The sequence below is a fragment of the Athene cunicularia genome (genome assembly GCF_003259725.1).
Source record: "Athene cunicularia isolate RWA chromosome 2 unlocalized genomic scaffold, athCun1 chr2_part1, whole genome shotgun sequence".
Classification (NCBI taxonomy): Eukaryota; Metazoa; Chordata; class Aves; order Strigiformes; family Strigidae; genus Athene; species Athene cunicularia.
In genome coordinates this window covers 32,029,156-32,055,081 of record NW_020799095.1, presented here as the reverse complement: position 1 = coordinate 32,055,081, position 25,926 = coordinate 32,029,156, and the positions used below count along the sequence as shown (strand labels likewise).

The window sequence follows — 25,926 nt, the reverse complement described above, 5'->3', positions numbered from 1 at the left end:
TCAATTCAAGAGCAACAAAAGGAATACTTGTATTTGATCAAATGAATACTTAATCTAGTTCAATATCTTGTTCCTGACAAAGATCAGAGTATTTCCAAGAATTATGTAGGACGGTGAAAGAAGGCAAGTCATGCTATAATATGCAAGAACATGTCTATAGTTCAAATTTCTTCCTAGTTTAATGCATAGCACAAGCCCTAAAGAATGAAATCTCAATCTTATTTATTACAGCTATAAAAACATAATAATGAATATTATGATACCCATGTAAATGTGAAGTCATGTCACATGGCTTCTGCAGTCTGAAGCCTAGGACTGTTTCATAGGCTTCTGCAGTCTATTGCATTGCATAAATTTCCTATGTTTTTTTAAACCCCCACATTTCTATTTAATTCATTTTCTCTAATTATTAATTAGTAAAGCCACCAAGGGCTTTGTGTTATAATTCTTTTAAAAGTTTGACTGTGTTCATTTTGGAATGTCTCCTGTGCAATGAAGTAGTCAAATACAATTTTTATAATTCAGTTTTCTTCTATGGAAATATTCCTATTCACCTGCCCTTTTCTTGTCCTGCAACTATTGTTTATCTTAAAATCCTTTATTAAATGAGGTTTATCTATTCAATATATGTGTATATCTTTAAACTACATAATGAGTTTCACATTTTTACTATTTCTTTTTACTACTGATGAATTTTGTTTCATTTTCTGACTGCCATTAAATTCTGATCAGATATTTTCATTGAGCGGCCCACTACATGGCTCCTGATTGGCTACAGTTCAATTCATATCCCACTCCACCCCTGGCCCCCAACATTGCTTTCTGGAGTTCATATTTATTAGCAATACCCTTATCTCAATTATACCGAATAATTTTATTTATGGAATCAACATACTGGTCTGTTCTGTTACATCATCTATAAATATATCATATAGTAGTAATGACATCTTTATAACTGTTACCAACAGATTTAATTTTAAGCATGTATCCATGTCCTTTCAGGGCTGGGCCCCCACATTACTTAAACTTGAATTATAATGCAAGTGAAAGATTAATTTCCATATTTAATTTGCTTTGTATCAGAGTGTAGGCTAGTTCTCTAGCCTTTGTTTTCCAAGGTTCTCTGGATGTTGTCATTCATCAGTTGCCTACTTAATCTTTACAGGTCTATCTTGAAGAATTTACCACAGATGTTTGGAAATTTAAAGAATTACAACTTCTTCTCTTTGTAACAAATGTTCTGATAATGAAATAAAATTTCAAAGGTTACAATGAAAAAATATAGAGAAAATACAATACTTGCAAATGCAAATAAAGAGCCCACCCCCCTCCTTCTACCATTCATACCTTAAAGGAATTGTTGATATTAATTACATCTTTCATATTTTTTATTAAATTCCCTCAGATTCACAATGTATGCCATATGCTTTTGGTTACTTATTACAACTAAATTTAAGACTTAAAAAAAGTATTTTAACACAATTAATATAGAATATTGTTCCACAATAGTATATACAGATTTCCTGGTTTTCTTATGGGCTGACATTTCCACATAGTGTATTAGTTATTACTGATGCCTTGATGCAGAATTCTTCCTTTTCTTTCCTGGATTTATTTTGGCATAGATTCACTTTCTTTCTGCTTAGATTGTTTCTATTGGATTTCCATTCTTTTTGAAGATGAAGCCTGGTTTGTGAAAATCTTGTATACAAACAATATTTTTTCATGTATGTCCCTTTATACTTGCTGATGTATATTTGTTTCTCTTCATAAATCTCTTGTCCCACTGATGTAAACATATGTTTTCTATTGATCTGAATGGGCCTAAAATCCCAAACTGTCTTTTGTAATATATGATGTAGCATTTGCTTCTCTAATAACTCATAGAAAGAAGAAAAATACTTTAAGGCACTGTGATCTGCAAGGTGAAGCTCTGAGTCTTAAAATAACTTTTTCATTCGTACAATTTCCTTTACCAGAAATTTCACTTCCCTTGGTCAGATGCCTAAATAAAAGTTTCAGGAGTGGTCAGAACCTTCAAAAAGCAATATAAAACATCATAAATATGACTGACTGTTTCAGGCCATATCATGGATGTAAAAGTTTTGTCTTCAGATGGTGCACAGACTGGCTGCTCTTTGTAGATAATTTTCAGTGTGACAAAGGTAATAGTTTCCAATAGCTATGTTTCAAGAATTTCATTGCATTTAATGTGTGATAAAGCATAAACATTCAGAACTGAACCTTTCATTCTCAGTTATCCTGCATTTCTTTGCATATATGTTTTACTCTTCACAGATAGCAGTTAAATAGCAGAAAAGTTATTTTTAAAATGTAAAACCAGATAAAATGGAGAAAGAGATGTTTTATATATTTTAAGCAGCATAGAAAATTAACTTAGAAAACATGAGATCATGGTTCAAATTTTGAAGATATTTTGTTATAGCTAGATTATGTTTTGCTACTGACATATTGAAATTACTGAAGTTTATTTGGATCATAAAATCAAGCCATTTATGTATAATATTTCCTAACTTTCTCATCTATAAAGTGATTTGGGAGTTTTCAAACAGCCAGAATTTCAATCAAATAAACTGCTTAGAAATCTCAAACATAAGTAGAATACTTTCCACATTTCAGACAAACTTTACAGGTATTGTTTTTCCTCATGAGTAGTGAGTATGAGATAAATGGAACTAGAGGCAAATGAACAGAGATGTCATCTGCATACACAGTAAAACTTTAGGACTATTTAAAACAACCTTCATTTGATGAGCATAGGGCAGTGCTCACACAATCAGTTCAATTCAAAGGCTTTTTAAAAACCTTTTAAAACTTCTTTTGAGAGCTAGCTATTAGATAGAGGTATAAAGGTGAACTTGCAAAATGAGACCACTGAGGACAAAAATCTAATCTAAAATTATTACATATTTTATAAGCAGAAACTGAATAAAATTTTACATCTTCCATAAATATAAAGACACTGATATCATCTCTCAGGCAAGTTACTAGATCACTATCTCCAACAAATGGATGGAGTAAGAATTCCAAGTGTGACATCAGGAGTGGAGATGCTCCAAATGATGGAGAGCAAAGTGGCTGTTTTGTGGTTAGATTATCAGAGAGCTCTTGAGCCTGTTTAATTGGGTAAACTTAGATAGCTAACCAACATATCTGTTCTCAAGTTAGACAGATATTCATGTATAAATGGCAAAATAATAGTCTGAATGTTGGTTTTACTCATGGAAGTTCCAAAATTCCTTGCTTGAGATTCTAGGCTGGCATTTGTTCACACTTCTTTTCAACTCTAATAACTCACAGAATGGAGTAAAATAGTTGTAAGAACTGTCTGATCTGTTAGGATAAAGTCCTATGACTTAATTAACTATTTGAGAAATTCCTTCATCTCAAATCAAACGTTGAAAAAACTTCATATACTAATACCTCCTTTTTCTCTTCACTAGGTTCTTGGGTTTTTTTCCCCCACATTGCTTCTTCAGTTCTGGAAATACATTCCCAGAAATTTACCCTGAAAATGTTAAGCCATTCCTGCCTCATTAGTTTTCTAGTCTTTACAAATATTTCTTTCTAATTTTCCAAAGGCTACAAGTACCACTTTTCTTTCCACAGCAGCTCCATTTATGTACAATATTCCTCTCTATGTAAATAATATATATATTTCATAAGCCCTATTTCTAACTAGCATTTAAAAATATTACTGAATTTATTAATAATTAGAATTATTGGCAAATATTAATGTTTAAGCTTCCATTTTGTGTTTGACACTGATGTTAGAAACTCTTTTTTGCCTTGACACCTAAAGACTGAAAATTTGGAAAAATACCATTTCGAAGTAATGCACAGTTCAATTTTCTGGAAAATTCGCTTTTTCGGGATGTTGTTCCTGTAGCAGATTGTGATAGATGTGTTCTGAAAGATGTCTTACGAAACTACAAGTTACCATTTTAGCAAAGACTTTTAAAAGTGTAGCAAAACCAGAAAACTTTTTGATTCAGGTTTGCAAAGAAATGGTAAGGCTCAAATCACTAGAATATGCTGCAACGTTTTGGAAAATAAAGGCTTACTTTTCTCCATTCTCTAGAGGCAAGAGTCGGTGACAAAGCATACTGTTATGCATTCTTCCATTTGCAGTTGTACTCTTTGAAAGCCAATTGTTACTATATTAATACACATTTTCTCCATAAAATCACAAACCATTACATAGTTGTATGCTACTTAGGGTGAGTGTTGCATAAGATATTATAAATCAGATGCTACATTCACTGTCAAATTCATCTGAACCTCCCACAGTACTTACGTACTTACAGAAATCATTTTGTCACAACAAGATACACGTTTTCTTATGATTTCAAGGAAATAAAATCAGGCCCCTACTCTTCTGTAATATCCTTGTTTTTCTCAAGAAATATTTTGCTGATCATCCGTAAATTTTTTCAGAAGTATTACCTTGGTGCAATCTAGAAATCAAATTCTGCATTCTTGCTAGTACTACACCCCACATACCTTGCAGTTTTTATTCCTTTTGCTTAGGACAGGACTAAAAATCCTAGCTTTCTGTCCTGGCAGCTGAAGAAATGAACTCTTTATAAAAATATAATGACCAGATGGCTCTTGTAGTGTATGATCAGTAGCTGGTCCAGTGCCCATTTTTGTCGTACTGCTAGTTCTGAGGTTCCAGTCAAAATCATCATTTTCATCCTGCTTCCATCCACAAAGATCAAACTCAAAATTACAATGCCCAATAGAGGTACCTGAAAGACATTTGCCCACACATGAAAAGATATTTTTTTCAAGAAGCTAATTAGGTAGATATAGTACAGCCTAGTACACAAATCCATTAAAAAAAAAAAAAAAAACAAACAAAAAAAACCAAGCTTCAATATAAAAAATATCTATGCATTTTATTAATCAGAGAATTTTTAATGTTCTAGGACAAAATAATAGGATAAGATAAAACTGCATATATGTGAGGTAAGTCTCTGTCCTCTTGTTATTATAGTCACCAGAGTCATTGGTATAAAAGTAACCAAATATATCAATCTATTTTAGGTCAAGATGAATAGTTCTTCGGGGTCTTACAGGCAGAGGTAGATTGGTGCCCTCCATAAGGCATTCAAGACACCTGCATAAAACTAACCTTTTCAAGGCACATGTTAAGGTCGGTGAAAATGATAACAAATGCCTATATTTAGGGAACAGAAACCCATTCAAATTTATATATTGAGCACCATCAAAACACAGCCTCCATACAGATACATAGAGGTAAAACATGAATGTCCATGTGCTAACATTGACCTGAATCACACCCATAGCTATATTACTTTTGCATATTTCCAGAAGAGTTCGCACATGTATTTTCTTAGCCAATATGCAAACATAGATGATTATCTACCCTTCTCCTTAAATTGTATTTAATGCCTAGAAAAAGAGAAAGCTGTCATAATTTTGGTTGATTTTTATATGAAACATCATGCATGCTCTTTAGTGATTTTTCAATCTTGAATGTCAAAACAGCCAGCATTGTATGTCAACTGTCAACATAAATTAAGGCTGTCAGTAACACCACTCCAGAAGTTGTGTATATTTTTTTCCTCTATGCATCTAACAACTTTATTACAATGATTACCAAGTAAGATTAAACTTGCTGAAATAAGCTGGAATTTCAGCAAAGCCTTCAAGAGGCTTTTGACTGTGCCTTGAATTTACTGTTATTGCTAGAAAGGAAAATACTTTGAAGATATATTTGGAAACTCTATGGATGATTTGGTCTGACAACATAAGAAATGACAAAAGCTCTCTCATAAAATGTAAACAGAACCTGAGCCTCTTCTGGGGTCTGATAAAGTTCAGCCACTTAAAAGTAGCTTTATTTAATTGGCAGCTGGTCAGAAGCCTCAGTAATGAGGCCAAGGAGCTAAAATCCATGGAGTCTACACATGGACCAAAACAGAACAGACAGCTACCTCTAAAGTTTCAGGCTGAAATCAGATGAAAGACTTCTTCCTTGTATTTTCCTATGTGGACGTCCTAAGGGTGAAAAAGAAGCTAGAAACTTTTTCTTAAAAATATGGACTATTTATCAAAAAGATCTTCACTCTCTTTTACCTTTGTCTGTAAATATGATTCCATCTGAAATAACAACTAAAAAAACCCCAAACTTCATGTATGAAATGATCTGATTATCATTTATCCAAAACTTAGATTGTAGTTTACCTTAACTGAATGTAACTGCCCATAGAATTTGTCACTTCTTATCTTTTGCCATATGATAATTTCGTTGCATATTTCAGAATACTAAAGAAATTCCTTCAATTACTTACAAATTCCATCTCAAGTCAATAAATTTCATGCATGCAACTGACCATTTTGTTTTAAAGCCATATTTTCAAGAATCAAATCCTGAAGGCATGAGTACTGAACATCCATGTTAATGCTGTATATATTGTATGTTCCCTAATCTAAAATTAGATGCCTTGTAAATTCTCTATAGTCAACAAAGTAAAAGACTCATATCTATAGGTCTCTATAGATATAGACTCTATCCAACTCAAACAACTGATTTTAAATTACATAAACTTCAGCCTGGAAGTGAGCCAATCCACTGATGAAAAAGAGAATTTAGGCAGCCTGCTAAGAAGCTCAAGTCACAGCAGATGATGGTGCACTTGCATATTAAATCTTTGAGTAGTAGACACTTCTGTGAAGAACTATGAACTCTCAGTAATGAATTACAAAAGCAAAGTTAATCCTTTTGCCTGTGGAGCAGTGACACAGAGCTGCTGAATTTTACTACTGGATGGGAGCTTAATAATTTAAGAAAAACACTTAACTGTAGGTATATATTGTATTACATTAATCACAAAACATCTAATGAATCTTTGTAATAAACTAGTAATTAAATGGTGCAAATTTTAAAGTATTTTAAGTGATGTTATTCCTAACATCTATGCCTAGATGAACAAGAAATCCAGAGCTACAGGAGCAGATATGTAGAGCAAAACACCTGATATTGAGGACTTGAAGATATTTAAGGGGGGCAGTGGAGGAAAGAGGACTGAGGTAGTGTAGACTGATCCTGAAGTCTAAATGACCACTAGTGCTTAGAATACATTTGATGCCCTCCTGGAGCTCATTTTTCAATTTATTTTCTAATGAAAGGAGCCTAGTTCATATGCTTGAGCACACTCCACAATGTAAACCAAATCACAATAAATAGGAATGACCAAGAGGGTTTTTTTTCAGAAGCACAGTGAAGAGCTAAACCAAACATTAACCAAGCTTAGAAATAAACAGACATCTACCAAGTACAGGCACCTGCACTGACACTGGACAGACGGGAAAAACACTACTGCCCCACAGCCTTTTTCACAAAATTTAATTTACTAAATCTCATAAAACACCATTTCTAACTCAAGGAGGCATGCCCAACTCAATCTAACCAGAGCTGTCTCAGAGACCTTCCTCTGATACACTGATAAGCTCAAGCAGCATAAGGCAAACCCCAGCAGTTTCTGAACAAGGTTGGAGGAGTGCTACCACCCACTGCCATTACCAGAATTGTTGTGGTTTATTTTGTTCTCATATATGTGTAGTAAGAAAACAGTACTAGTGACATTATAGTTAAAGATAGCTATGAGCATGGATCATTCATTCAGTATCTAATGGAATAATTTCTAAGCATTTGAGAAATCAGTATATCTGTTAAAATGTGTACTTGACTTATTTTACAGCACTGATGTCATGCAACTAGATTAAAAGAACCCTCAACAAATCAAACAAAACCAAGACACAGATCTCATAATAGTAATTTAACAGCTTTATGAGGCATCGTTTATATCTCAGCAATTCTGGCTTTGTGTAAACGTTGCTAGCTAGACTTGGTGAGTATTATTGTGTGACATAGTCCTATTAATGTTCTGCAGTTTCAGGAGTATAGCAGAGACTTAGGGACTAGTTTCAACGTGGTGCAGAAAGATTTCATTAACTAAGATACGATGACTTCATGCACATAACAAACCACATCTACAGTTACAGTTAGCAATCCAAGAAGGCCTACTGCTAAAAAGTACATTGGAAATGTCTGGATCTTGCAGAGTTTTCACCTTTTTTAAATACAACTGCTGTGCCTGAGCAAAACCGCCCATTTCTTGCTTCCTATGCTTTGATCTATCATGTTTTGCCCTACTAAAGCCTTCCTCAGACTTCTGAGTTTGAGATTTTCAAGCTACTACTCCATGGTTCTGCAGTGAGGAAACAACTCTTCTCTGATGGCTGCAAGGAATAAAAAAAAAAAAACTTCACAAAGAATGGAAATACATGTTTCCTATTATTATGTTGTCTTTGGAGACAGCCTGCATCATAAAAATGCTGGGAAAACAGAAATAGCATTTTTCTGTTAGGTTTATTTTCAGCAAGTGCTGTATTATGTATTTCTACTTTATTAAATATTTAAGGTAGAGACATCATCAATAAAAGAAACCCCAAATTCTCCAGCACATAGTGGAAATTTAAAGCAGCATATCTATTTCAAAACTGAAAAAAAGAAAAGTAAAAAATTAGTCTAATTTCTGGCACTGTTATTGGAAATGTTATTGAATAAAGCAATCCCAGACCTAACAAAAAAAGTCATAATTGGTCACCAAGCATTTTACAGCATAATTAGACACTATGAAATGGGATTCATTTTTTAATCTGAGGCAAAATCCATGTTGATATAGTTTTGCCCCACTAATGACCCCTGTGCTGTTAAGGCTCCATAATAATTCATTTTAAATCTTTGCAATAAAACGTAGTCAGGAATTTTATTTTTTTTAAATAACTTTTTACTCCTTTTTTTAAACTTAGAAAATAAAAAAAAAAAGCATTTTGAAGGAAAATGTTTTCTTTCTGAGTCTGTTTCTGTTCATCTCTTTTCCAATGGAGAATCAGAATGAAATACTTTAGGGGCTTGCAAAACTAAATCCTATCAGCCTTTTTGAACCATCTTGCCCCTTATGTTTCAGTCTTTAATTGGCTGGTGATGTTTCATGGGAAATACAGACAATCCAGAAACTCAAAAAAGTCACAGTTAAAGAGCATTTACATATTTCAGAAAATAAAAGCCCAAATATGAAAATCTTTTTTGAGTAATTTCAACTTGATATACTTCTCTTTTTTAGTTGCAGAAGATCTAAACTATAACTAATATAGCTTAGTGACATGCTATTCCTGTTTGGAAATCACTGAGAAGTTTAATAGTAAGAAAATAATTTGCAAAAGACAGTCCCTTTGACAGGTACCTTAGCTTCATAGGATATCAGCATACCTTTTTCTTCCTAGAATTGTATTCAATGAGAATTTGATAAACCATATTCATGATCGCAATAAAAATGAGGCAACTGTTCATACGATATCGAACAATACAGATTTGATCATGTGAGCATTTCCTACGACTGTACTAGAAATAAGAGAACGTTAGTACTATATATTGTGATCCGTTTCTCCAGAGGAGAATTAATTTGATATGAAACATTATTCTTTGAATCTGATACTACAGATGCTGTTTCTTGATGTCTCTTGTAAAACCAAAATTGTACAGTATTCAGATTAAAATGATTTGCTAAGAGACCTGACAATCCTTGAAATATCAAAGGAGGTAGGTCCCTCGTATCCCAAAAGTATTATGCTTCAAGTATTTTTTTCATCCTTAATACATTCTTTTCATATGGAAAGCAGGAGACTTTTAATCTGCTTTTAAAGACAGCTGCTTTCTGAGTAATTTTAAGAAATTCACTAACAGTTCTTTTTATTTTCTATCATATGATTTCAAATTAAATAATAGTAATTTAAAATCCTTAGAAGTCAAGGAATATTATTAAATTATCACATTCTTGTTTGCTTTCTTAGCTGATGAGCTGCCAAAAGTATTCAAGTAATAACAATTCACAGCAGGCACAGTTGTTTATGACAGTTATATTCAAAAACCTATCATACTTACTGCAAATAAAAGGACTCTCATCTGAGTTATCTGCACAGTCATTTACAAAATCACACAGATTATCCTTTGGGATGCAGTACTTGTTGGCACATGTGAATTCCTCTGATGTGCAAGGTCTGCCTGGGATGAGCAAAGGGGAACAATCTTCAAAGGTAATATCATCCACTGCCACATCTCCCATGTAACTGACACCACGTTTTGCCCTGAAAACAACCTAATAAAAATTACAGAGCTATTACGGTAAGACACTGTTAAAATACATAAAAACTTACATGTACAACATGAATAAAACAGACTATGAAAGTCCTTACAAATTTTGGAATATGAAGTGGTCAGTTCTTGCTGTCAGAGCACAGCTCTATGAAGGCTCGTACTAATGCTTCTACAGATCTGTCATTATAGATTTTGAAGGACGTCAACAAAGTACAGAAAAAAAGGGAAAGAAAATGAGTAACACAGACACGAGTTCCTACTCATTGTGAATTAATAGCAAGGGTTCCACCTATTTCTGCAAATAAACATGTAGAAGACTAGTCCAAATCATTCACCAGTTATTCCCTTGAATGTAAAAAGAATGATAAATTTTAATTAAAACCCATCCAAGACAGAAGGACCAGGGAATGTAACATATTTTTAAATTTGTCTCTGTTGTATATCTTTATAAGGATACAAGTAAGCATGGCATACCCATGACTAAGTATCTCTAAGAGGCTTAGGAATCAGCTCATATTTCAAAATACACATCATGTTCAAGACTGTTTTTTCAAAAAACAGATGTAACAGTACTACTCACTAAGAAGGAAGTGGAAAAGTTTAATCTGAGTTGGAATCAAGGATAGAAGGGATTCTCTGTCTTAAAAAGTGGATAACCATCTGAGATTGAAGGGGAGTGAGAAATCTCACTTGTCTCCAGCTCAGATAATCAATCAGACAATCAGAAAGATGGCTGTTGCTGTTCGGAAGGGCAGGTACAGTATGTGTATGGAGCAAAAAGGGAAATGAGTAGGTGAAGGATGCATAATATAAGGGTACCTAAAGCCAGCTGTCTAGGAAGCACATAATATAGGAATACATACCTGAAAATTTGAACGAATTCCTAAGAACACTTCTGCTTTTTTCCACTGGGGACCTTGGTTGCCACTTTGAGTCCACAGTTTAGAAGTCCTGTTACTGGTTTTACAGAGTACCTAAAAAGGAAATAATTCTAGCTCACAAGAAATCTTTCCATTACCAACTCACTTTAGGTCCCTTAATCATATACAAGAGCACAAGAGTTATCTTGTACAACTTATCTCTATACCACCATTAAATATCATAGAATCATAGAATATCTGCAGTTGGAAGGGACCCCAAACCATCATTGAGTGCAAATCCCTGCTCCTTGCAGGACTACCTAAAACTAAACCATATGACTAAGAGCTTTGTCCAGATGCTTCCTGAACTCTGACAGGATCAGTGCCATGACCGCTTCCCTGGGGAAGCTGTTCCAGGGACTGACCACTGTCTCAGTGAAGAACCTTTTCCTATAATCCTGTCTGATGCAAAGGGATTTGCTGGTGTGAATGATTATTTTAAGAAAATAATATTTTAAGATTTTCTGATCTCCTCATACACATACTCAGTCCAGAGCCTTACCTGGCTAACTTATCCCATTAATTTATCTGGAGCAGCTAACCACATTGATCATTAATGGGTCAGGATCTATTTGTAAACATGAAAACAGCATTAACAACAAGAGTTACAGAAAAATATATTAGTTTGTACATCCTTTAGATTGCTCCATTCTGGGATAGATTTTCTTGTCCTGATTCTTATGAAACATTTTTTTTCTTCTGCAAATGAAAACTTGTTCTTCTAAAGACCACATTTCACTGTTTGGGCAATGGAGGACTTGTAAACACCCTTACCCTTATAAATAGTAATTGAATTGGGGAAAGCTGACACATTTCAACATGAGCACAAAGTCCTGAATAAGCTTTGCTCCAACCTCTTGGGCATCCAAATTCAACTGAGCTGACAATAACAAGATCGGTGTTTGATGAAGTGTGTCAAGCTGTGTCTCCAGCCACTACTCACAGAGCTAAACATCAGTTCACCAGTTGCCTGAACTAGTTCTGCTTTCAAGGATTTATTGCTACTGTGTGTAATCTTCTTAGGGCAGCCCAGGCATTTTTCATCTTAATGAAAATAAAAGGTGGGGTTTTTTTAAATTTATGCAGTCCCATGAGTGTGTATGATATTGCATAACAGGTAAGTTCTGCCAAGTAAACAGCAGATCCTCACACCAAAGAGCTTTCATCTGAGGGGAGCAAAAGAAACAGGTGTAATATATTAAATTGAACAGAAAAACAAAGTGACACCTGGCTTCATAGACAAGAAGAGCTGCCTGAAGAAGACATGAATTTTAAGGGAAAAAAAATAAATTGGAGAGAAAAAGGGATTACAGATATTGAGAGAATAAAGGGAGCTGAGTATTCATTTCAAACCATTTCTGATGCTGTAGTTATTGTGTAACATTGATTGGAAATCTCATTATGTGTGGCAAAAAAAATGTTTAGAACAATGTTTCTCTTCTATTTATTCACTTTGCAGTGACTCATTTAATCTACAAGCTGCTGAATGAGTTATATTTCCTTTACAGAAATGCTTTTGTTTTAACTAGAGTGAAGAAAAGGGTACGGGTAAGAAAGTTTGTTACTATTATATCCTAGAAATAGTTCAATACTGCTTACATTAATAGAATTAACCTCTGAAGTAGATATGTTAAACTTTCTGAGGAATAAGCTGTTTCTACAAAATTTTACAGCAAATTTTAATACTATCACCTTTTTTTTTTTTTTTTTTTTTTTTTTCAGTTAAAGACCTCAGTGTCCAAATATCTACTGATGCTTTTCAGTGTCAAAGGGTATTGTGCAAGATAAGGCTTTTACTTGTATGAAAGTTCCAACCACAATATGTCCTTAAAGGTCATAATTCTTGATTGTTATAGAATGTTACATTTTCCCCAGCTTACTTGAGCTAATGCTTCCCTCAAATCATAGCATACTGAGAGCAGTGGGGTGTTAGTAATTGTGGTTTTTTTCATTTATCAGCAGCCTAGGATTTAATGAAACTAAATGACAAGGCTTGAAGTTTCTCACAGATGTTTTGGGCAGTATAAAATAGAAACCCAAAGCAAAGAACATTTCTGTACCTCTAGAGAACCTATTGTTGAACCATTCATGTGATTCCAAAATATAATTTTGCATTTGGGTCCTGTAAGAGAGATGACTGGGGTAGCAATGTCAGCTGTGTGACCAAATTCTCCATTCGAACTGTCTGCAAACAGATACCAGCCTTCTTCAGTACACCTGTTCAGAGAGAAAGGTGATTCATTATTAAAACAAAACATTTAATCATAATTAATTTCTAGTTCAAATGGTAATATTTCCATATACAGATACAACATCTTCTGTCTGGGTATCTGGATGCCTTTTAGTTTGTCAGTGTGTAACCAGAATCCCAAAAGCCCTCGAAAAGACAGCTAGTATTTTATATCAGAGACTGGCAAAAACCAAAATACAGATCTGAAGTCAGCCTTTACCCACAGGTATGTATAGATGGGGGCTGGAGGGCATCCAGGTTTGCCCTTCACCCTCTCTTTCCTCAGGGAAATCAGAGGGTTTGACCCTGGCTTGAAGTCAAGAAAATCCAAGATACTGGGTGAAATTCTTTCTTTTGAGCTGCTGGGAAAGATGAGTCCAGCTTTACAGTAGCATCAGATCTGAAGTGTACAGAGACCAGAACTGCAGTTTTAGTGTTTTGGGTATCTAAGATTTGGCTCCTAAAAACCTTGTTTTTCAAAATAAAAAGCAGCTGTTGACCAAAGTTAAGATTCTCTTCTCTTCAGTGGAGTTGGTACATGCTCAGTGCTTCTCAAAAGAAAAAACCTTTCCAAACCTGACAGGTTTACAAACCTGAAAATAGGACCTATGTTTTTAAAAATATCCTGGTATTAGGTTTTTCTTGCTATTCATTTGTCCTGTCTGGCCACTCTCTGAACAACCGCTCCATAATGTTGCGCCACTGCAACTGTGAGAAGGTAGTGACCATGCCCGGAAAATAATGCTGAGAGAAATATAGAGTACTCAAAGGGTGTTCACAGTCTACAAGTCCTTCCCAATGGGAAAAGTCAGGAATCTGATGGTACAGATTCAATAGCTTTTATTTCTCACCAGCCCTCTTAAGTTTTTTTACTTAGAGCAGTTTAAAGAATTAAAAGACTTTGGTTCCTGTGGTCAGAACTCAGTTTGATGCAGTCTATGCTGCAGTTGCCCTGTAGTATTAAACAAATATTATAAAAGTTACTTTTTCAATAATCTAGTGAAGTTTCTTTGAAATCTTGTAGGAAAATTATTGCTTTAAAACATGTTATAAAATTAAAAATAAATATCTTCAGTATTTACCTTGACATAATTTACCTCAGATTGCCATGCCTATATTGAACCGTACTGATTCATGTGATACAATAACTATAAATTTAACATGTACAGGTTTATCAGTGCAAAGTTACATATAAACTAATAGATTACAATTACTGTATAGAATAAATTACACTAAATAATCACAAAACAATATATTAATAAAATATATTAATTAAGGCCTGTCACGTACTCTGGAGGTCAAGACTGAATTCCACCACATATTCAGTCATGTTAGGAACAGCATGTTCTATCTACTAGAGTACATAATGTAAAGTAGGCTGGAAAAAGGCAAATTTTATCTCTGTACTCACACAGCAATTTCCTCTGAGGATCTGAAGTCCTTTAATTAATTCACTCATCCTTAGAATCACATAAGCAGTAACTTGTTTCTAATATGACCAGTGACAGATTGATAGACTGCAAACAGCCTGAACTTCCTTTTGCCCAAGGCAAAGAATTTCATAGAGTATCTTTTTATCCTTCTTGTAACCTGGGGTTGATCTTAAGGCTATATTTAAATCAAGATAATTTTCGATCTCTTTTTCTTTTTGATGTTTAATACTGTTAATTTTTTTTATATATATGAAAATTAAAACCTAGTAAGAGCCGTTGACACAAAACAGCCCTTCAAAAATCCTTGCAAATCAGTGGCTGGTTCATTGCTTGTTGTGCAGAGTACTGCTTCTGCCTCCCCAGAAAAAAAAAAAAAAAAAAAAAAAAAAAAAAAAAAAGTCATGGAATGCTACGGAAATATTTTCATAGATGAAAATAAGAGAAAATTCTAATAGTTTACAGAAATACCAGACTCTTCTTCAGCAGGGCAAAGTGCAATTTTAACACTTCCATGGCTCAGAAGTGAAAGGAGCACTTTTACTAGTTAATCAACCACAGTTCTCTCTTACAATCATTACACTTTTCAGAGGTTTCTCAAAACCTTCTCTAGTATGTAAGAATGAGAGAATCACTGTATTTGTAGACACTGGCAAGGATTTGTATGTAAAATATCTGCAGATGTCAAAAGTCACAGGAATGATTTATTCTCATAATTTTTCTTGTGCTACAAAGGATCATTCTCAGCTCTAAACTATAACACATTTGTTTCATTTAAAGTGACTAAAAGATCCTGTAAAATGAAGTAACTTATGCAGGAAAAGATAATATTTTGCAGATTGTTTCTTATATGTTAATTGAAGAACATGAAGTGCATGTGATTCATAATTAAAAAATGAAGACTTACATAAAAAATCAGTAGTGTGTGGGATGGGATGTCTATGCACATAGTTTTAGGTAGAAATCAAATACATGCAGGAAAGTAGTGGTCATGATCAGAGTTAACATTTCTACTGCCACCCATGAAATAGAAGTAACTACTTAGAATTATAATCTTCCTTTCTTATAAAAGAAATGCCCAGTAGTTTATAGTAAAATTTTCTCTTCCTAAACCATAAAAGTAGATATTTTTGAAGAAGGAACAATATGTTTTAAAAATACATCTTTAAATGTGGGGCAGACCTTCATTTTGTGTAGGTCAGACGTGTTACAGATTAATCACTGAAGACTGCTGATAAAGCCAAGAGGGACCACAGTAAGTCCGCTGGAATTCTAGGGGGAAAAGTAATGACCTGGGGAAATCTAGATCTTCACGGTCTTATTTTTCTTTTCACTCAGAAGCAGATGAGAGAAATGTCACTGAAAGTTTTATCACTGTATCCTGGTAATTCAGACATCTTTACAATTACTGCAAGTATTTACATTATCCTTGAGAGAGTAGCATAAATATTTGGAAGTTAACTATTCTAGAAACAAGCACAAAATAGAGTAACACATATGCAAACCTTAGAGCAGTTAGGTAAAAATAATCTCAAAATAATAGAACGTTTTTGTTAAAACAGCTTCTCCTAATAAACTGCATGTGCTAAAATGATAATTGCAAACTTTGCTAAATAGCTGCAGAACTTTCAAGCAAGCCTACATTTGGGATATTCACTTGTTTCCCTCCTGCCTGCTGAAGAAAGCTGTTATTTCAGTGCAGCAATTTTTGATTTCTTTTTTTCCTTGGCACTGAGTATTCTACCAGTGTCTTGCCTGGAGGTAAAAGAATATCCAGTTCTCTTAAGGTTTGCAAAAACATTTAAAAATTCAAAATTTACTCTGCTATTAGGAACTCATGCTTTCAGTGCTCCAAGAGTGTCAGCACTGTATTTACAATAGCAATCAAGAGGGCTGTAAGAAGCAGAATGATGAAGAGCTATGAAATGCAATAGCACTTACAGCCCTCTGACTTCCCAGAGCATTCAGCATTATGCCCAGGCCTCTCAGTGAGATTACTCTGAAACAGTGGTAGGGTACCATCAGTACTATGATGAAATATAAACATCCATCCCTTATTTGGTGTGTTCTGTCAGATATTTCTGTGTCCTGAAGGCATGCCTAAATCACAACTCTGCCTACATACTACTGGTCCCATAGCACATTTTAAGAAGGCAGGCATCACTGCAGGCTTTTTTGCCCTTATTTCAGTGTTTGCTATAATGTTACATTTAAAACCAGTAAACCAGATGAAAGCCCCCTGTATGATGCACTTCATGGAGTGCTAGTCATTAAACATGGTGGCAGTATGTGATTACAAGAATATTAAGGATGTGTGGGAAAGTAAGGGGAAATGGAAAGATCAGAAAGGGCTGTATAAGTGTGTGTAGAGCATTCTTGTTCACCTTCACTCCTATCATGGAAATTTTTACACTTAGGTGTACAAGACTGATATACTTGTGACCTATCCATGTTGTTCAAAAGGAAAGCTTTCTTCGAGTGTCTGTAGCTGATATTAACTTGCACCATGTTTGCTCACAGAACAAAGGAATTTCTCTGTCTTGAATTCTCTTAAGATGTCTGGTATCACAACCTGCATGGAATTTACAGGGAGATGCACATGCTATAGGGAGAAGAGTTTGAAGAAAGTAAATCATTCTGTTTGCATATACTTTACATGATAGAGGACCTGCACCTTCTGTGAATACATCTTTTGTAGAACCAGTTAATGTACATGCAATCATCTGTTCAGTTTGTTGAGCTGGGACTTTTAAGGGAAAAGATTTCTCAGCTGACCTACATGTATTTTAAATCAATAAGTACTATACAGTTACAAGGTATTCCAAAACTTCTATAAACCTAAATTATCAGTCTCTTACTCTGCTCAGAAGTTGTTCTCCTCCTCACCCTCCATCTTTGTTCTTTGAGTCATCTTCAGACAAGTTAGTAGTTTCTTCACTGTGTGATTTAAAAATCTGATCCCTCCTTATATTCCTTTCTTTCCTACTCCATAGAAGTACTCACTTATTTCCTTTTTTTGTTTCAGATGAGACTTCAAGTAATTGATGATAACAAGTGTAAAACAAGATATTGTTCATCATGTATAAAAGTGAATAAATTTGGCTTGCAACATAGATCTTATGTAAGTGCTGAAATTCAACAAAATACACACAGGCTCCCTTGCCAGTAGCTGCAAGATCTCGGGATCATTTGGAAAATTTTCCTTGGAAAACCTCTTAGTTGGCAGCTACAATATATGTCATTAAAAATCTTAATATTTACCCTTCGAAAATAATTAATTTTACCTCTGTATTGCAAGCATTCCCTATAAAGAGACATTCCTGTGCCAGTGCAATAATCCTAATTAATTTCAGAGGGAAATTCACAACATTTTAATGAATACAAAAAATTCAACATAAGCAACTGAGCTACATTTCCATATTTGACTCTGCTAATAGCTTAATATTTCAAGTATCATTTAAAATGTAGTTAACAAAGAACGGGCATACATAAAAGAATCTTCACTGTATTTCCCCCTTCAAAGCATTTAGAAGAACACAAGGAACTGAATATACTAAATGGGAATTAGTATTGAGGGAAAGATTAGGTGTGTTAAAAAAAAGTTGGAGCCTATCCAAACAATTAAGCCCAGTTTAAATCTGGTAGTGTTATCAAGTAAAGTCTCACACTGTGAATTATTAATTTCACGGTAGTAATTATTTATTGTTGTAATGTCTGAAAGTGGATCAAAAATTAATCAGCTGAACTTTCCCATATAGAAAGTTCAAGCTCTGATTTAATTAATTGTTGGACATCTCTCAGTTTGTCAAGTGTTAATTCCTCTATGTATCTTCTACAAATTGTTTGAGAATCCCTGAATAAGCACTTAGATGGATTTACAAAATACCCTCTTAATTTTTCATTTAGAGTGAATACTAAATCTGGTTAGAAAACAAACAAGTCCCTTTCATTAAAGAGTTTCGATTTCCTTCCAAATCTCAGCAATGATGAAAAAAACAAGCAAAAAAAGGGCAAACCAGAGAAATTTCTGTTTCCTTGGAGAGACAAGCATCCCAATGATTAACACACCATACTAAAATTTGAAATTCAAAAAGCAGCAGCTCCCACATTCCTTTCCATTTGATATATATGTCCATAAACCTGTGCATCCTTTATCAGGGTAGTGGGGTTGGGGGAGATCAGTCTCTTCTCTTTTTATTCCTTTTCCTCCAAGGGAAAAGGATCATAGGAACCAGCTGACAAAAGTTTTGCCAATATTAAGTTGTTTGCAGGAGAACTTTAGTTTTAGATTAGATAGGATTTCCTAGTTAGAAAACATTTCATCAAAAGATTTCTAAGAAAACTTTTTAGATTATTATTTCATTAGCTAAGAGGGAATTAAATTCTCCCCTTTTTCTTCCTAACTACCATATTTATGAGAAAAGATTTATATTGGGGTCATTTTTTTTTCTTGTACTATGTCAGCAGAGATTAACACTGATGGTTTAATGCCTTATATGTTTGACACAAGATAGTTGTAAACTTTGATACTTTGACCTTTCATCATGCTAGCTTCATTTTATGTTGATTCTTATTATTTCTTGTTTAATGTCAGAAACCAGATGATGTGAAAATTCTGGTAAAAATTTAAGTAGTTATAAAAATCTATATTAAAAATCTTTAAAAAGATGCTAACCTTTCTCATTCTCTTGCATTGGCAAGAAGGTTGCAATAGAAATATAAAGCATCCAGAAATCATTATTATTACACTATTCCTAATGAAACAGGCAAAGAAACAGTAAAGCTTAAACTTTATCTTTGTATGTGTCCATGTAGAGTCCAGTGTAACTTCAATATATTAACTGTAAAATGGGAAAGCTATGTACATATTATGCCTATAGCATCATTACCTGAACTGTGGCTTTATGTTGGCAAACTGCTGAAAGATGGGTAGAAGCAATGTAGAAATATTACAGAAAGTATTATAGAAATATACAGTAAGATTTATGTAAAAAAAAAAAAAAAAAAAGCAAACTCTAACAGTGCCCTCAACACTGAATCTGCCTGTAGAAATCACTAAAAGATGCAAAAAAAATCAGAAGTGAAAGAGACTTTAATATTCAAGCACTCATTCAAGAATAATTCCATCACCTGCTTTATACTCTGGGTAAAAACTACTCGATGCACAGCCCATTATGCCCATTATTTCAGCCAGAAACTAACACGTGATATAAGAAGGAGAGGGTAGTCCATGGACAGCGGCCAAACTTTTACTCAAGATGTATAATGACCATGAACCTGAAAGATGTGTGGCAGAGGACACTTCTCTAGGAAGCATAAATTTTATGAGGAGAAAGAAGAATGAGAAAAAAATACCTTGTTTCTTTAGTATCTGTATTTGCTAGATATTGTCTGCACCAGAAATAGCTTGACTACTTATTCTTCTGTAGATAATATAGGATGGCCTATTATATGAACATATGAACAGATCTTTAACGGGCCCTGTCTTGCCTTATGCATATCCATTGGCTTCAACAGGGTTCTTTCCTGAATAAAGGATTGCAGCTGTGAGGATATTATTGCAGAAAAAGAATCTATATGCAAAATTAACATGTCATAAAATATGTAACTTTCAGTAGTCTTAAAGAACAATAAGAATTCCAATAACCTAATTAATTCCACTATGTATCAGAGAAAGATTTTCTCCACTGAGAACTTCTAACCAATTAAATATTCATAGGTTCAAAATAGTCAGTAACTCAAATCTGTATTTAACAACTAGAAAGAAGAAAAAAAGACTTTTCTTCAATTAAATTTAAGCATTTCTGTAAGCATTTCAGAAAAATTAAAAAACTAATTGAAAACAAACAGTAGTCAGGAATGCAGACCTTCACTTAGAGCAATATGTGATAAATTTAATTTCAAACAGTGGTACTTCTGAAAAGAGTAAGTCCTTTTACCATGATCTGAAAAATAGTTTTTATCTAATAACCTCCCACCTTCATTAACATTTAACATACATAATATACTCAGAATCAAAAAAGTAATATGATTGCCATGCCATAACAAAATAGATGTAAAGTTTTTGGAATATTGCTTTCTGAAAAGATATAATAGAGCTATTTCCTGTTGTAGAAGCCATCCTCTAGTTGTGTTTACAGACCACAGTCTGAAAATTGGTGGATGTCAATAAGAAATATATCCAACATGCCAAAGCACTAGCCACATACTGAGACCTGTAATTGGACACTGAGATTAGAAAGGGGCTCCAGACAAAATCACCACAAATGTGAGAAGAAATTCTTGCACTAAATCAAAGTGTGTTATATCTATTATCACACTCTAAGAGTCAAAATTCTGAAAGAAACTTGCTATCTTTGACCATAATATACAAGCATACCACATAAAGCTTTGAGTACAACTTTGATACCTTGTTTACATAATCGGTATGAATTCCAGGAAGAAATCATGCTAGTAAAGTTTTGCCCACACACAATGACTAAATTCTTCACAGTTTAATCTGTTTTCATTATGAGATTAATCCCGTGCTCTGGCATCCTAATTTAGTGAGCTAAAAAATACTTTGTGTACATTCTCTTTTTCTCATACAAAATTAGGTTTGACTGAATTACAATTACTTGAAATGGACTAGTTATTTGACAGCATCCTGCAAATAGTTTGTGACCATTAGCTTATTCTTAAAAGTAACTAGTATTTCACAGCTACATATTTAAGTTGAACACACAAGCAATATGAATACTTCTGCTCTCCAAGTGGATGGGGCAAAACTTAGAATAACTTTTTCAGCACTTTTCAACTCCAAACTTTTCCTAAAAAAGAATTATTATATTTGCTTCAGTTTCATTAAACACACAACACAGAGATTTCTCTTATAAAAATACTAAATGTACAGTCTTTAGTGTTTAGTTTTTAATCAATGTATTGCTTTAGGTGATACTAATGTGTATTATCTATATTACTGTGATGGCTGTGTGTGCTTCCAGATTTTTTCATACATATTTATCTGAAATTTGTCACTAACAATGTAAGCAGACACTAAAAAATGGATTATGACAAAGTCAAGAGATAATAACCTGAAGTCTGATAAGACTCCAGACTTCATTACTGAAGGTGACTAGTTTCTTATAAGTGCTGCTGGAGTAATCTGATATTCAAAATTCAATTTACGGTCCCAGTTCTAAAGAGACAAGAGGATGTTGGAGAAACTGCACAATGTTGCAGTGGGATTCTTCTCAGACTGTACTGCAGCCACAAGTAACTAACTTTTTTTTACTGGGTGTAATGAGGAAGTATATTAGATATTTCCAGAAAGTGCTTTTAAAGTTGGGGAGGATGAAAGTATGTGAATTAATAATTCTACAAATATATAAAAAATAAATCAGTTTTTATTGTTTATTGTTATCTGATTTATCTAGATGCCCTCAAGTCTTTATTCTCATGAAATCTACACCCATTCAACTCAAGAATCACAAGAATTGCACATACAGAAGCACAATACCCATCAGAGCCTGTGATAGATAGATACCCTGTAACCTGCTAAATAAACTCCTGTTTACAAGGTTGAAGTATCCCCATCCTTTCATTTTCCATTGTCTTTAAGAGTACCATAAGCATCTTCTTAGAGACAGCTGTGGACCTTATGTGACTTAATGTGTTTCACTTCACTGTTAACAAAGTTCTCAGATATACACACATATTTGTCTAAAGTAACACTATTGAGAACACACCTATAGTGTATAAAAACATCACATTAATTTCATACTTTTCCTCCACTTCTACATGTGTAACTAACTATAATTCTCTCAGGTATCATTTGTACTATCCATATTTAAAAAGCTGATTTAAAAGCATTGTCTTTAATTTTAGTGTCTTCAAGTAATTCCTACTTAAAGAACAGGAGTCAGCACAGCCTAAACAGAATGAGACAGCAAGTCCAATATAAATATACAGTAGCGAGGTACATTGAACTCTTCAGATACCCATCCATATAAAATGACAAACACGGAATTGATGCTAAGCATTTCTTGTGGTGTATTGTAATGAGGCTTGGTTTGTGCCTTCAGGAAGGTGTTTTCTCTCAGGAGCTTTTTTTATCGTTTTGGTTGGAATAATGCAGACATCTTTGTGTTGATGTCCATCAATCCTTTAAAAATTATTCCATACATTGTAAATACTTTTAAGCTGCTTTTGGGATTATCTCTACAAAGTAGAGATTCTGATTACATGATAAAAATTTAGAAATTTGTTTTTAAAGAAATTCAGGGGAAAAAAAGGTATATGGTAATTTAATTGTTCTGTTGATGAATATATCATTTGCTAAAAGTTCAAGAGAGGCAGAAATTTCCTTTATAACAGTTTTGATAAAGAAATTTAAAACAGAAAGCACATATATGCTGTCTGGAGTATATTCTGAACAAGGCTTTTTGAGAGAAAGCAAAATTTTATAAACTGATCTTAATTACTTCTTGTAGATTCATCTGGCAGTATCATTCATCTATGGGGAAAAGAATACAAATGATTATGCAGACTTCAGTGGAGAACAGACTGGAAAATTGGTGCACATCAACATAAATCCAGTGCTTCAGAGATATAGTGCAATCACAGCAGAGTAGAGATGAGTGAGGTGTAACCACCCAAGTCTTTGCTTAGCACTTCAGGACAATTTTGTGTACCATGCAGAGCGCCACACTCCCATACCACAGCAATGAGAACAAGCAGTAGCTAAAATTGGGCTGGAGCAGTGTGGTGGTTTGACCTTGGCTAATGCCAGGTACCCACCAAGTCACTCTATTACTTCCCCCTCTTTCCCCTTTTTTCTCAACAGGGCAAAGAGGGGAAAGAAAATAAGATAGGAAAAACAAACAAACAAAACAAAAAAAACCCTTGTGGGTAAAACAAAAGCAGTTTAAATATAAGCAAAGTGAAGCAAAGGTCTGCACATGGAAGAAAAAAAAAAAACACAAAAAACAACAACAACAGAAAACCCACAAAAAAAAAAAAAACCAACCAGTTTTATTCTCTACTTCCCATGAAGAGATGAAGAGGTGATGTTGGGCCTTCTCAGGAAGCAGGGCTCTGATACACGTAGCAGTTGCCTCGGAGGACCGAGGGTGACCCCACCCCCTTCCTCCATATTCCCAGCTCTATACTTGAGCCGACGTCATATGGTCTGGAATATCTCTTTGGTCAGTTGGGGTCAGCTGTCCTGGCTGTGTCTCCTCCAAAGATCTTTCCCCCACCCCATCCCACTGGGGTGAGAAAATGTTGGAAAGAGCCTTGGTGCTGTGTAAGCACTACTCAGCGGCAGCCACAACACCAGGGTGCTACCAACACCCTGCCAGCTCCCAGCATAAACCACAGCACCGTGAGGGCTGCTGTAGGGGAAAACCAATTCCGGCTCAGACAGACCCAATACATGTCCAGTACATATCGACATCAGCTCTAATCACACCTGAACTGCAGCACTGACACACAGTTTATACTCAGAGGAAAGTGCACAATGCTAATGAACCACAGTCTGATGAAACATTCCAAATCCCATTTTCTTTCTCTCACTAACTGAGCAAAACATTTTGGAAGTAGCAACAAATGTTTTAAAAAAACAGATTTCTTGCTCAGACAAAACATGATAATTGCTCACTTCTTTACATACAGATGTGTCTTTATGGATTGTTCATTTGCAAATTTTGCAAATCTCTACACCTCTGAGCTGTAGGTACGTTCAAAAGTGCACAGATATCTTTTTAAATCTGTAGAAAGTGCTGGATCCTTCAAGAGCAGAAACTATATCACTGGTTTGAGGATACCTTAAAATATCAAAAGGTTAAAATAACAGAACAACTCATATTGAAGGCTAAAGCCTAGCAAACTTAACTGCAAACAAATCAAACTTTGTAGTTGAACAGTAGAGCACAGATTCATATGTTATTAACCAGTCTAATCTTATTTTTTTTCTTTGTTCTGTCAGCATCATTATCTCAGAGAATTTCTCTTCAAACTCTCTCAGGATTTATCAATGGCACTTAAAAGCATTGCAGCATACCAAGCACCACACAAAGCAAATGGCATCAGAGATGAAAGATTTCATGTTTTGATCATAACACAACAGTCAGTGGCTGTTAGTTGGATTTTCTCCATTGGAGATTTTAGTCCGATGGCTTCTGACTGACACAGGGTTGAGAATAATTCATGGTGTTTCCATGGCTCATCTGAATCTGCCACATCTCATTAGCATTGTCATATCTCCATAAATTTAGTGAGGTTGAAGGCAAAAGGAAACAAGAGTAATGAGTTTCCTTCTTAAATAACCAAGCTTGAGGTGAAAAAGCCAGCAAAATTTCTAATCACAATGGGCGTTAGTTTTAATTAGGAATTTACTGCGTTACAGTTCAGTATAAAACTGTATGTTACTGTACAAGACTCCTAGTAACTACATTTTTACTTAGTATCAGATGTCTAACATCTATGGACTTGATTCTTGCCTTATAGTCACCCTGGATATTTACTAGTGTGCACAGTAAAACATTTGATTATCTGTGATGCTTTGTTAATACTTTAATGAACTACTAACACAAATTAGTCCATATTTCACAACCACTTAGAGAACAAGCATATGTTAAGAGGCACCTTGTTCAAAGAAGACTGCAGAGGAAAACTTGTTTTCTGAACCTTGATTATCTGAATTCTTATTCTCTGAAAAAATCTTAATTCAAGAAAAAAGGATTATAAATTGTCACAGATATTTTTATTTTTTATGAATGACCTAGTCAAGACTTTCAACAGGTATTTAATTATTTGTATCAATAGAAATATAATAATAAATATAAAAATAGCTATACATTACTTTGATCTTCCTGGGTAGATAGAAAGGCTAACTTTCTGGTTTTAGAAAAATATTTTGCAGAATCATTTTTATAAGAGAATACATGCTTTAAATATCTGCTGGGCTAACTGTAAGCATCTTCCTGTAACACCCACATAGCAAGTGACTCTAGAGAAGATACTGTCTCCATAAGAGAGTACATGCCCTTTAGAGTCAGATGTAGGATAATCCAAGAAGACATCTTCTAGCCTTTGAATGAGATATCTGCATATAGTACACAAGTGTCTCAAGGCCTATATCTAAACATGACATGG

General features: G+C 34.3%; 1 protein-coding gene across 1 annotated transcript in view; it reads right to left on the bottom strand.

The window, feature by feature from the left end:
- Positions 1 to 25,926, bottom strand: part of MALRD1 (MAM and LDL receptor class A domain containing 1) — a 287,732-nt gene that overhangs the window by 167,546 nt on the left and 94,260 nt on the right. Inside the window, exons 21-24 of the mRNA XM_026843695.1 lie at positions 13,191 to 13,347; positions 11,074 to 11,184; positions 9,998 to 10,211; positions 4,525 to 4,772 (exon numbers count right to left, since the gene is read on the bottom strand). Of these exons, the coding sequence (XP_026699496.1) occupies positions 4,525 to 4,772; positions 9,998 to 10,211; positions 11,074 to 11,184; positions 13,191 to 13,347 (730 nt within the window). The remainder of the gene's footprint in view (positions 1 to 4,524; positions 4,773 to 9,997; positions 10,212 to 11,073; positions 11,185 to 13,190; positions 13,348 to 25,926) is intronic.